Raw genomic sequence first — 14,394 nt, 5'->3', positions numbered from 1 at the left:
CCGAATTCTCCCCGCCATATTAGCGCGCGGTGCCTGCCGCTTCGTTTATGCAAATGCTGAAATGCATGAGAGCACCGCCCGCCACAATGCTAGAAATGCAGGATGTGCCCGTCACTGTGGCGGGCACATCCTAATGCCCCCCACAAGCCCCCCGCCCTTATGCAGGGCGGTCCCAATCCCCGCTAGGATGACGGGCGGACAAAGTCCGCCCCCGTCATCCTAATGGACCCCTTAGTGTCCATGTGATCTTTTCCTTCTTTTGGGATGACCACTATTATTGCATTGGCTGCCATAACAGATAAGATCCCATCTTTTGCCCGGTGTAGTGTGAAAATAGTGATTCCATTGGGGTTACAAGTACATTAATGAAAGCTTTGTAAAATGAACCATAGGAGCCATCTGATCTAGGGACTTCTTATTTAAGGCTGCAGACGGCTTTAATGATTTTGTTACTCTCAATTGGCCTATTGAGGGTAATATATTCTGCGTGATTTATAGGTGTTTTCTTCAACAGTATACTCACAACACCACACACTGGAAGCTTCAAAGAACCAGGAGTGAAGGCTGAGGTGGAGTCTATCCAGGATACATGATGGCGTAGATAGGGATACTGGGAGTCTACAGTGGGGTAGGCAGGCCTCAGCTGACTTTGAATAGCTATTTAGCTGTGGATCTATACAATTTATTCATGGTGCAAAGTCAGAGCCAGTGACTGTAATGAAATTACAGATTGCAGGATAAAAGGTAGTATTGGTGGGCCTTGGGATCACACACACTCCCAAACATATGCCCCTCTCTATATAAAGTGCCAGGACAAAGACGGAGGTGGAGACTACATACAGTCTATGAGGTTACAGCGGGCAGGAAAATAAGCACTGAAAAGAAAAACACTCTTTACTGCCTCACAGAAAACAGCTCTTCTAATAAACCTCTTTGTATGATTTTACGTTACTACACAGAATTACCCCCTTGAATCCTGATTTGGGTTAAACAACTTTTTAAGTCAGTAGTTCCACAGTAAATGTTTTTGTCTAAAAAACATACACCAAGGTGCTGTTTCCATTTATATTAGTTGGAAAAAGGGTGTATCTGGGAAATATTTACGCAATATTCATTCCAAAATCCACCTATCTAGGAAGGGGTCCCACACCAGCACCCGTGGTAGCAGTAGCCCAATAGTCATTTTTTGCTAGGGTCCCTAAGTTCACCTTTAGACCCTATCACAATTCGCAGTAGCTTCTGGATATTCTTTACATGAGTCTGTTGTAGTAGAGAGGGCATAGTCAGTAATATCAAGGCTACAGTAAAAGGCTCTGCTGAAACTACCAAAACATAGGTAGAGGGGAGAGGTACAGAGACAATTCAGAAGCTCGGGGTTATTCTTGGCTATGAGAAAAAAGCATCTTTAATGTGCAGTGGACACAGATTATTTTCTTTTAGAATAAGGCTACCTCATTACATGCTACAGTGTAAGAGGAGTTCCCTCCAGCCCTGTTGGAGAAGCGCCTGTGCATTTGCTGCCTCAGTGCCTCTACGCTATTGCGACAATGTCTACGAATATGAATGTCACCCTGCGGGATGTCTCAGCAGATGAGTCAAAATGAAATGGCTTATACTTTCCTGCGCACTCCCAATAAAAAAAAAAATCAGCAAGACATGACTCGTGTGCACATTCCAACATTTAAATGTTGGAATGTGTAACCAGAATACACTATCCCTTCAAAGAAGAAAAAAAAAGAAAACGAATATTCTTAAGAGCATTTATACTGTACACTAGTAATGTTTACTTGCATGTGTGTGCTCGGGCACTGAGTTGTTTCTAAGTCAGATCCCTAGGGTCACACTTGAAGGATTGGGGTTGTCTCCCCCACCCTGGAGCACCATAACTAAAAGAACCAGAGGTTACTTAACCGTTAAGAGTGAGCGCCTACACCATTTAGTGCCACATCGCCAATCTTGTAGTCACTTTAGAATAAACTATCCCTTATAATTGTAAAATCACATGAGCTGCAGAAACAATAAACAATAGACACAGAGCACAGCAAGATAAAACATGTTATATTTACTTAGTGTTTCAAACAAGAAGAAAATACTGCTGTGGTAGCAGTGGGGAGGTCGAGAGGACGTAGCTAAGAATACATATCCAAATGTAGTAAGCAAGCAAGACAATTCTAAGCTCCTACGTGGTTACAGACCAGTTCTTATTCCACGTGGGGCGGTATTCGCCTACAGACAGTTTAACTGCGTCACAAGTACAGTAATCCTGACTGAAGTTCAACTCTTTCTGCACATTGGATCTTACCATGGCTAGTGACTAAATCCCTTATTTAGAGACCCATGGCCTTTACACAGATCTCTGTGCATAGTTATTCTAGTGTGCGGAGAAGACATGTCAGCATATGTTGGGCTACGAACATCTCCCGACCTCTGTTGCCCCAAGCATGGTCTACAACCTGGTATTGAGTCATATTAGCTGTGCTGTTTAGGCCCGATTCATGAAGCCATTTGCACTCCTAAGTTGCACTTACCTAGTCAAATTGCTTGTGTTAAAAGGGTGCCATTATGTTTTGTATTCACACCTATATATTGTAATACTATATTTGCGTAAAGCTCCACACGTGGTCTTGGAGTTGGCATTGCCCTAAAGGTATATTTACCCTCTAGGTGCAAATCTTTTTTTGCCCCATGTCTGGTGACACTGGAGTAACCACTCTAGACAGGTCAATTAACACCAGGTGGCTGCTCTACCTCCTCTGTTCATAGCATAAACATAACATAATGTGCATTTGTACAGCAAATGTTCATCCTTGGGTCTAGGAAACAGTACAGGAACGAAGGACCCTGGAGCATCAGGAGAAGCCAATCTCCCCTCGGGTGGCTTTGTGACATGGAACGGGCCACAAGGTCAAGGCAGGGGATAGGCTAGGTGACAGGAGAGGAGGCGGGGTTTAAGGGCCAAGGTATTTAGGGACAGTGAGGTCAGGAGTTCAGACTCTTGTTGACTCCATTACTATGTGACTGACAGAGATAGTTTGTATGTGAGGGAAAAGTGGGATAGGCAGTTTCTTTCTTACTGGGTTAGGTTAACATTTGATTTCAGGAAAAGAGTTTGCACCAAACTGAAGGAAGGGTAACATATCCCTAGGCATGCAGGATAGCGAGGCAGTGTGATAGACACTGCACACTATATGTGTAGCAGGGAGGAAAGGCCTCATTAAACCAGGCATCCTGGAACAGGCATGGGTGTGTATGACACAAGTGTTGAGACAAGCTACAGGGGGTGTGGCGGCGGCGCTAGCGGCTTGCTCTCCTACCCAGGGCAGGTCCAAGAACAAAAGGGCAATGGGGAGATACGTCACAGTGCTGCATGTTAAGAAAGAAAGCCACTGTACAGGAAGTATAGCTTACTGGCATATGTTGTGCTCAAGGAGTCAGAGGGGGAGCAGCTCGCATTGGTACAGAGGAATGCGGGTGTTAAGGGAGCAGCAAAAGAGTGAGATAGGAGCGCTTTAGCGGAAGAGACCAAAGCGCGGCTCGCACGTGAGTCGGGGAAGGGGCCAGCAGGTGTTTCTCCCAGTAGGTGCTCAATAAAGCAAAGGGACAGTACAGAGAGTGTGGTGTGGACAGCGGGTCACCAGGGGTCACCGAACAGGTGGCGGCCCAATTGACTAAGACGGCTGAGGGACGAATGATGGAACTTGTGGTCCCTTTGGACACACATATAATGACAGACAGTACTGGAGAAAACAGCACTAAACAGACTAGCAAGTAGCAGGACATGGACATAGAGGCGAAAATTAATGAACAGAGGCAGTTTTTAAGGGAAACAAGAGACAGAATCGAAACGTTTGTGCAAAGAAAGGGAGGCTATTGCAGAACAAGGGTACATTGGAAAGAAAGCAAAATGCATACAGGAGTTTCGGATGGCAACAAAATGTTATCAAAGAGGCCTTAATACAAAGTTGAATTAGGAAAGGGCAGTGGTTATGGGTCCCAGAAATAGAGGAAGAGTGGTTTCGGACAGTAAGAGCTGGGACAGCTGAAGGGGCCCCTGGTGAAGGAGATCCTGTAGTTTGGTGCAGCCAAGAGTATGATTCTTCTGCAATGCCGAAAGGAGAGATTGGCAAAGAGGTGTCAAAGTCAACAGAGCATAGAACAGCTCTTGGACATTGGTCTGAAGAAATGGGGTTGTTGATGGCAGCCCTCCCTACGTCGCGGGATCGTTCGACCTTGGAACACAAGGCAAGACAAGGGGGGCTGATGAACGCCCTGGTATGGGTTAATGGATCATGCAGTAGTGATAAGTGGGAAGAAGGTGAGCTGAGAGACAACGAGGGGACAGTGATACAGATGACTACAGAAAAGAAGACAGAACAAGGTTAACTGGTAATGGAAGAAGTTTTGGTGTTTTTCAGAGGTCATGAGCGGACAAAGAAAGCACCACAGAATTTTAGAAAAGAAGAAGTGTATCCGAAAACAGAGAACAAGGAAGAGAAATATTTCCACAAAGTATTAAAGAGTGGTGGTCTGTGTGGGATATGAGGGACACAGCAAATTGCAAGAAAGGAACTGAATCAGTTGGTGTGGGGGAGGAAATAAATTGATAAAGAAATTGAAGGAAATACAGACAAAGGGAAGCCACGGTTTTGGGGGGTATATGGAGTTTGCAAGCCAAAAGAAATCATTTGACCAAAATGATCTGTGATAAAGAAATTGAAAGTGATGTTAAAGAAGATAAAATAACAAAGGAAATTAAAGATGGGGAGGAGCCAAGGAGGAATTGCAACATAAGAAGAAGCTTCCCTATATGAGTTTCGCAATGCCGTTAGGGTCACAAATATCTGAAAAGACAAAGAAAGTATTAGGAAACATGAATATGTGATGCGTTTAAACTGTTGCAATAGTGATATTCAAGTATTTGGATATCATCAAGAAAGCTCAGGTGCATTTTGGGGGATATGCCTGGCTTAGATATGACAAGGAGTTTAGGGTAAAACTCGGTTTGAACTCGGAGAAACTATGTGGGGATGTGGATTCAGAATTATGATTACAATGCATACCTTCTAAACAGCCCCAGGAAACTAAACATTGGGAAAGTAGTATTCCAATAACATACCAGCCTTTTGCGGTATCACTCCGCACAACAGGGGTGGAAAGTTTTACAAGAGGACAAGGGCACAATGTGGGGGCATGCTGGCATTTCAACAAGGGTTTTTGCCATAGGCAGCTTCGCAAATGTAAACATGAATTCTCTAAATGTGGTGGTAGGCACCCATTGCACAATATTTCACAATGGCCAATAGTGGGAAGCAATAGAGAGCACCCAAAGGTAGAGGATATCAGGTGCAGCTACAGCAAAGGGCTCATACACCAGTTAACGTGTTACAGCTCAGTCAATTGATAAAGACACACCCTGAACGGGAAGCAGCCTTAAAACTTGGGTGGGATTTAAGGGAATGTTTCGATTAGGATGTTAAGGTATACAGAACTTCTAAAGCGCATGTTCACCGAAAAGTTTCATGGCACTGAGAGTACTAGTAGTAGAGTGAAGAAGCAGTTAACCGTGGGCTTCTCTGAAAAGCCATGTTTTTAGCAGGGATCTGAAATGCTCAAAGGAGGTTGCTGCTAATATGTTGTCTTGAAGAGAGTTCAAAACACCAGGAACCAGCACAGCAAACCTGGTCCCGCCCAGTCTTTTCCTATTGAATTTGGGGACCGCTAAGAGATTGAGGTATGCTGATCTGAGGTTACTCCTGGAGATGTAGTTCCGTATTCTGGAGGGCACAAAGGTGGGGCTCAAAAATGGTACATCCTAAGGTCACTGCTCTATTCTGGGGTTTCATTGAGAGGTCTTCATCAACAAGAATGTCACGGCTCTTAACCTCTTTTTTTGTAAAAGGAGAGGAGCCTAGCTCCTGAGACCAAAAGGAATTAATCCAGCAATGCAGTTTGTTTTTGACCATCACCACCTCGTTTTTGCCTAAATTCAGCTGTAGTTGCTAAGGATATCAATGTCACAGGGTACAAAAGTTCATCGGGGGGAAGAAAGTAGCACACATCTAGGTGCAACCATGGGAGGACCACCTTGAGGCAAATTTGACTACAGGGGTCTTCTATTTCTCTTCTTCCCATGGGGCATGTAGGTTCTTGTCCTAGGACTTAACACAGGCCATTCTACGGTGGAGTGTGATATAGATCACCCCACAAAGTGGTAACTTCTCACCACAAGGTTGGTAAGAACGGAGCCCCCTTGTTTTAGGTCCTGATGAAAGCCATGGACCCAATTGGGCCAGCAGGCGGAAACATGTCGACCATATTCACCACGGTGAGGGGACAATAATTTCCCTATTTCACCGTTCACTTGCTTTTAATACCATATAGCAGCCATTCATATTAAAATTACATTTGGTAACTATAATGTTTTTTAAATCTCACTCACTGGTCACGGGCCACCACTTAGTTTAGAAGTGCATCCCTGTAGTCAGGTCAATGCCCGCCCTCTACCAAACCAAGTTTCTAAAGGGAGTGGACTGTCAATGATGAAGCATGACACCTGGTGGTGTGTGAGGCCAGTCCTTCACTTTTAGTGAGATGTTCACACTCACTATTTTATCTTTGAGCACCTTGGTCACTATACTGGGAGCGGCCCCTTTTTATGTTGAACATAAAAAGGTGGCAGACAATTTGCAATAATCAAACACTAAAGTGATATGTTTTGTACTGCATTTAATAGACAAAGGTTTATCCACCACGGCAATAGCGGGGATATTGTCTGGATTATCTAACTATGGGAAAACATACTGGAGTTATGGGTTATGGTCCTGCTCAAAGTGAGCTGTTAAGGAAAACTTTGAGTGATTGGGGAAGAGAGTGGGGCTCTATTTCACCGGTAAGAGAGGCAATAATATTTTAACTATTACAGAACTTTTTGGAAAGTTTACTGAAATGAGAGGCAATAATGCTTGAACTATTGCAGAACTTTTTGGAAAGTTTACCAAAATGGGGTTATGATCTTGTTGAGATTACTGTTTTTAGATTATGCATGTTGTGGATGTTTTTTGTCCCCTTTAGGTTTTCAGAATTATTAGGTTCTAAGAATAAGGCAGGCGTACTGCATACTGAAATTCGTTTGAAGAAACTGCAGTTGAGAATATGGTTATGAAGTTCAGAAACTGATCAGGTTGATAGGGGTAGGTGGGTATAGTTATGTGAAGGAGGTAAGGCAGAGGTTTGCCAAGTTAAAGAATGGATGAGATTTCAACAGTGGCCTGGACAGAGACATAAGGAAATAATTTGCCATGAAGGGGAAGAAGGGTTACAGCTTTTCATTAGCAGGCAGTGTTTAAAACGATGTTAATTAAATTGGGCTTGGACTCAGGCAAGTATGGGACATTTTGAATTGGTTCAGCCACGGAAGCAGCTAATCTTGGTTGGGGTTTGGAACAGATACCAAAGATAGACCGGTGGAAATCTATATGCTGTGAACGATATGTGAGGAAATAAGAGATAGAGAGGAGCTGATAGTCTATTGTGTGTTCTCCCAATAACGTTTCTTTTTTTGCCGTAGGATGAGTGAAGGGGTCCTGGAGGAGTAAGATGGTGACATGGATAGTAGTCCGGAGTAAGATGGTGACATGGATAGTAGTCCTACTATCCATGTCACCATCTTACTCCTCCAGGGCTCGTGCATTTTGTGCAACTGGACAGCAAAGTATGCAGATCAGCAAATCTATGGAAGAAGCCTTATTTTTGCATTGGATTATCAAGTTGCAGACAGGATGAGCTATAGTGGAGGCAAATATGATGGGGCAGCTTATTGCATTTCCTAGCGGATTTGGTTACTCAGAGGGGTTGTCCGGATATGCTATTAATACACTTGGGGGAGAATGATTTGGTTAGACAATCAGGTTTAACACTTTAGCAGCAAATGAAGGAGGACTTACAGTTGATATGATAAAGAGAAAGTTTACAGCCACATGGCTTGGTTTGGACAGAATTTGCGCCCAAAAGACATCTGAGAGGATCAATAAAATATGCAAATATTGACAAGGCCAGGAGGAAATTGAACAGAGCTACGAGAGGTTTTTGCATGTCAGTTGATATTAAAGTTTTTTCCAAATGCGTATTAAAGAAGATATGTTTTTGTTCTGGGATGATGGGGTGCATTTATATCAGTTTGGCAATGCCTATTGAATGATGGAATGAGGGATATCTTAGAGAAGCCGTGGAACAAAAAGGTGTTGTGTAAAGGAGATTCTGAATGAAGTGGCTGCAGCATTTGTTCTTGAAGATGGGGGCGGAAAAACACCCTATAGGATTTTACTGGATGGCGGTAGTTTGGGGGGATGGAGAGTCAAGTGCGGGCATATCCATCCCTCATGGGAAGAGGGAAGCACAGGGGATGTAAGACGAAGTCTGGGGCTTTGGGGTAGGACAAGGAGGCTTCACTTGGGGATGCTTGGTAGAGAAAGAGATAGACAGGGGGATGCAAGTCGGATGGTAAATGATAGAAGAAAGAGTGAGGTTCGGTGTAAGGGGACCCGATTGTGGATTGCTTTGTACACTTAGGGGATTTGTTTGAGGGAGAGGCTTTGACAGGAATCTGATGTATAAATGAGGTTGATACTATGTTGCATTTTTATTTGAATTAATATATCCAACTACAAACCAATCCTAATAAAGTGGCTTTTTATGCTACATGATGGTTTGTGTGCGATTATTTCACAAAGATGCCCAGGATTTATCAGCTGAGCACATTAGGGTAGGTGGTAGTAGTCAGATGTGCTTCCCTCTATAAATACAGCAGCTGTTGACCTCAGGAGCCCCTCTACCCTTCTAACCATGGGGCTTGGTTATGAAGTTCCAACCGTTCCATCATTCAAAGCCAGGGAACTCCAATCACACTGAGCTGTTCAGCAAATACACAAGGTATGACTTGCAAAGTTTATTTTTCTATAAGTAGATGTGTCTAAGTCCAGCCTTAGCTAGAATTTTAGAAAGTAAGACATACTTGGTTGCAGAAGAAACCTTTGTGAAACATTCAGGAGTAATTCTAACCTCAGACTGAGGTGAGATTCAAATACTCATAGGAACATCTTTGTGAATCAGCACAATGTACTCAGGTCCAGGCACACTGCAGAGCGTGTTGGAGAACAGAGGAGAGAGTTCTACAATTACAAAAGGAGCAGTCTTACTAAAAATGGAAGCACTGTTTTACTGTCAATATGTCCATATATGGGAGTTACAAACCCCCATCTTTTTCTCTGGCGCTTCCGACATAATCCAGTGTTCGAGGCGGTAGCTTGGATGGCCGGTCTTCTCACAGTATGCCCAATACACAATGACAAAAAGTTTCCTGGTGGTCATTATTTTCAAGCTAAGGCAAAACAGAAGTCCTCATGTTGAGCAGGATGAAGTCTAGCAGCAGGATACCTTATACAATGTTAGCACATTCACAATTAGTGCACATGGAGCATCATAACAGTCTCTGATCCTTAAACCAGTTCCACTCCGGTGCAGGGCCTCAATGGGAAGTGTTTAGAGTATGGTGGGGACAATCCCACCCAGGGCTGGTTGAGTATGGAAACTGCATTCCTCTTTCACCTCAGGAATAAAGGTCCCTAGGAAAGGCTCGGGACCCATTTTGGGAGAAATGTGTTTCTTTGTACAATAGCAATCTGGAAGTAATGCTGATACCCCTAGTGCATGTGCAGGGTGTTCAACGTGGAGTATGGCTTCAGATCCAATCTCTCTCCCTGGTCAGTCCAGCCTGCTCAAGGGCATCTTACTCCTTCAGATCATATTTAATCAGTGAGGTGGGTAGACAGAGGAAGCTGGTCAGATGCCACAAAGGCCCACGTTGACTTCTTGAACTGTTCTTCTTCGAAGGTCGTCCCTTTGCAGGTATGCAGGATGGAGAGATCTTTATCAGCTTGTGCAACCTACTCTGGACCATCGAATGAACCTGAAACAGATCCGAGACATGCATTAATGGGAAGAATATCTCTACATATTCCAAGCACCATGAGACCTCCAGCAATCAGGCATGCATTTGAAAGACAGAAATTGTTTGCAGGTTCTGGTGCAGTTGGCCACAGAGCATGGTGTAACTTAACACTGAAAATGCAGTTGAGGACATGATTAAGCAGAAACTAGGAGAAAGAGCTGGTTGGTGAGGCAGCTAAGGGCTTTATGTTGCTAGAACAGCCTCTTTGTATGAAGGGGAGGAACTGTATTTCTGTATGTAGCAATAGGAGAAGGAATCCGTGTGTGTAACTGGTGGACTGCAGAATGTAGGAACAGCAGAAACAGGCTGGCTGTGGGAGTGTTTATAAGGCTGGCGTCGGAGGATGTGGATAGCACAGGGACAGTGCACAGTGCATTGACGGCTGGGCTAACCATGTGGTACTTGTAGGCCTGATAGAACTGCTGTGTGTGGTAAGGGGGGGGGGCAGAGGGTCTGGGTGGGACGAGGCAGGCTGTGTGTAGGACTGGAACAAACAGACGGTGTGTAGGTCTGAGTCAAGCAGAGTTTGAAGGGCTGGGAGAAACAAAGTTTAATGCTAGGATTGATGGCAAGAAGAGTGCTTGTGGGAGCGAGGGGAACATCAATTCTTTCTAGTCCTGGGGGAACAGACTGCTCAGGGACTGAAAGGCACAGCATGGGCATTGGGATTGTGGACCTGCTGCTCTGATGCTGGAAGTCCCAGACCGTTTGTAGGACTAGGGTCACACTAGACTCTGTGTGAATGGGAAGAACCAGCTGTTTGTGGTCTATGTATATGGTACTCACTCTTCCTAGCGTTGGCTTCAGTGGACTCCTGTTGACTTAGTTCAGAGCGGAAGATCAGGTAGGCATCGTAGCAGAATACTGCCACCAATACAAAACCAAAGAGCTGTGGGGGAAGAGATTATGTGGGTCAGTGACTGGAAGACTGTAAATGGGTAACACATACAGCCACAAACAGCAGCAAACAGCTCAGCTAAGCTACCCAGAGCACACATACCTAGAGCACACATAAAACCCAGCCTTATTGGACTTCAAAGCTTTGCTCACTCAGCCAGGAAATTCCCATCAATGACTTAGCACAGGCACATCATTTGCTTGGCACTGTCACAGGTCCAGTCAAGTGCAGTAACAGCCTTGACTGAGTACAGTAAAAGCTTCACCTCACTCTTATAGACTCTCCAGTATAGTGCGGTAATCTGACAGTGGACTTTGAGGAGTGATAGTCATTAACAAGGAATACGACAGACAGGATATGGAGAGACAGACAGTACATGTGAGTTTTGGAGCAAGCCAACCGTTACCCAAGGAACCCACAAGTATAGGCCACAAACCAAAATGGTATCCTTGGCTCACATCTGGTAACTTGGCTGAGCTGAGCGGCAGGATAAAACTTCTGAGATTTGTGCACAGGAGAGATTGACAATAATTGCGATAAAAAAATAGAATGTAAAAGTCTAAACTGAACTGAATTAGAAAGGTGAAAATATAAGAATGGAAATACCACAAACACGACGAAAATGATCAAATCAACATTTGAAATTGAAAAATAATTACTGGGTGGAAAATACAAAAGTGTCCAAAAGCAACTGTCTACAAAGTGAGTTGTTGATGGAGCAAGGATTTGCACGTAAAGCTACTTGCTTGTATTCAACCCTCTCAAATAACTCATAACGTACTAATTAACATGTTTTGTCTAATTAATATTGCATTACACAACATATCTAGCATCTAGGGGAAGCTTGACTATGTGCTTTTACTAACTATAATCCGCTTGCATTAAAATGGCTGCTTCTATGCAGGATTTTCTACTGCGCACGCGTCTGTCATACTCACGTGACACGACGTACTATCTTGCTTGGAAAGAAACTTTTGCTAGAACTAAGATGGCTGTTTTATGTTACAGCATGCATGAAGCTTGCACTGCTGCTTTGCTAAGCTGTTTTGTTTTGCCTAATAACTAAACACAATAGTTAAGTGGTATACAGTGCATTCATTTATTCTGTGTTCTAACACTGTTTATTTTCTATTTTTCATGTATCGTATTTTTGGGCCTGGGATGTGCTATTACTCCATCTTGAAAACCAACACTGCGCATGTCAAACTCCAGAAGGAGCTTAAGTCATTCGTCATTGAATTGAAGCCAAGCTTTCATCACACTAGAAGATGCGCCTGGGAACCTGACTTGATGACCCCAAGCGGAAGTCAAATTGTTAACATTGTATTTCTATAAGAACATTAATTGTTGGGTGGAATAAAAATAAATGGGAAAAATAAATTGATGGGCGGGAACGCTAAATTAAATATTCAGAAGAAAGGTTTCATTTTGGTATGGTGTGATGACCTCTCCTTATCCTTCTGTCCAATCAAAATTGGGGATCCTTACACTTGCAATATTGGGGGGTGGTACACTGCCCAGGAAAATAGTATACTAGAGTAGGCTTAGCTAGTCAATTTGTCTGACTTGTCCGAATAGCTGACCTGTCACTGACCCAACGCACTCAATAGGTGATCGAGAGCAGAGGTGCTGGCGGAGCACTCTGTCAGAAGAATCGAAAACCCAATCGGGGTTAATGGGAAAGGAGAGTCGAAGACCCAATCGGGGTTTGGCTGTTGGCTGCAGAGAAGGTGCAACGCAGGCGTAGCACATTAGCTGTGGGTGCAGGTCTTAGCCTGAGGTGGTCCTGTCCTGATCCAATTTGGTCCGTACCTGTCCTGATTCTGTTTTGCATCTAGTATTTCCTGCTGGCACCTGCACTTTGGGGTTCTGTCCTTTGACCCAGCCAGTGGCCAGGGTTGGTCTTCACACCATTTTAGGTAATTATAATTAATGTGGGTTCGTCATTGTACTGGTTTTCCCTTTTTCCACCCTCCCTATGCTCCAATGCTTAATGAAAGTTTCTCATTCTATCTTACCTTAATCATATTTTTGTTGATTGATCAAGTTTCAGTAAATGTAGTATGGACACTGACATTTAATAAGTTACATAAAGAATCTAAAACTTTCCCCGAGTTTGTGATTATTATATGAGTGCAAATGTTTATTTACCACTTATTATGCTAACACCCTTGATCCCTTAGGACTTTAGGTACCGGTGACTAAGATTGGTAAGTCAAATGGTATAGGTCCTGAAAAGGTCAATAAAATTGGTTAAGCGTAGGTTTACCTGTTCAAAGTGTGTATGTTGATTTATGGGCCCAGGTGAGTATGGTAAAATTTCGGGCAGGTGAGCCCGCGCTCTATCATTGTCATTAGTGTTTATTGGAGTGTGACAGTGCACTGAGAACATTCACTAAGGAGATTCAGGCCTGACACTGGTTGGTGGGAGTGGAGTATAGGCTTTTAGCTACCTGATGCATGCTGTTTCTCTGTGTAATGATATAGCCTTTTTAAAATGTTATTTCAGTAGATTCATGTGCTAGTTTCTTGGGGACTCTTACAATAATTGTAGAGCGATCCCAACAACTTGTAACAGGTTAACCAAGTGTCCCCAGTATTACTCCAAAGTGGTATTTCTCCAACTGTGCAGCAGATTCCGTCTGGTCCCAGGACTCTCCAGCCAGGCAACTTAGGATACAGGCATCAGGTACCCCAGCAGGTTGGAGAAGGATCACAGCAGGCCCAGTCAGGGAATGTAGAGATAGTTCAGATAACTGGCTCCCACAGTTCTTGGGCTAGATAAGACCTTGGAAACAGATTCATGCTATGTCTTGGACAGCTCTCTCCCCTTTTCTCGATAAGACGAATCAGGCTAAGGAGTGAAAACTTTTTCTTCTGGTAAAGTGGGAAAGCTAGCTAGTCAGTTGTTGGCATTTACCTCTAGATCAATCCCTAACTCCCCAAAGAGTGCCCGCACCCACTGCCTCAGCACCATGTGTTTCCTGTTCTCATAGAGTTGCCTTAGAGCACTATACATCTTCCTGAGACCCTTTTCAACAAGCTCCAATATGGTGCGTAGCTCATTTGACTGACGTGGCTCAAATAGCCAAGCCATATCATGTAAATGAGATAATTTAATGATTTCCACACCACAGAGGTGAAATCAACAATAATTTCACTTTGGCTGTATAAAGTATGAAATCCTACATTTATTTTTTATAAAAATATATCTCTTGCAAGTTCAGTTCTCTGTGTGGAAAATTATCCTACTAAACAGGCATATAACTCAGTAAGTGGGTATTGGTAAACCTGCAGTCATAGAGGTCACTTACTCTCTGCTAGGTATTAATACTTCACAGGCAGCTGGGTAGCCTGGTTACCTGTCTATTCCCAGTGGAACAGGGGATTCCCTGTAAATTGGGTTAATACCACATTACTGGGCTTGGTCAGCAGGACTCAGACAATTGCAGACACCGGGAAAGAAAGTAAAGGCATAGAAAGTATACTG

The 14,394-nt window shown here is 43.7% G+C and overlaps 1 protein-coding gene across 1 annotated transcript in view; it reads right to left on the bottom strand.

Moving 5' to 3' along the window:
* Positions 1 to 2,054: 2,054 nt before the first annotated feature.
* The window catches only part of CMTM5 (CKLF like MARVEL transmembrane domain containing 5), a 95,766-nt gene continuing 83,426 nt past the window's right edge, over positions 2,055 to 14,394 (bottom strand). The window contains exons 4-5 of the mRNA XM_086923713.1: positions 10,793 to 10,895; positions 2,055 to 9,964 (exon numbers count right to left, since the gene is read on the bottom strand). Coding sequence (XP_086779839.1) covers positions 9,942 to 9,964; positions 10,793 to 10,895 — 126 coding nt within the window. The 3' untranslated portion in view covers positions 2,055 to 9,941. The remainder of the gene's footprint in view (positions 9,965 to 10,792; positions 10,896 to 14,394) is intronic.

The sequence above is a fragment of the Lissotriton vulgaris genome, chromosome 5, assembly GCF_964263255.1.
Source record: "Lissotriton vulgaris chromosome 5, aLisVul1.2, whole genome shotgun sequence".
NCBI lineage: Eukaryota > Metazoa > Chordata > Amphibia > Caudata > Salamandridae > Lissotriton > Lissotriton vulgaris.
Note: the sequence above shows the minus strand (reverse complement) of the source record. Positions and strands in the feature narration are given on the sequence as shown.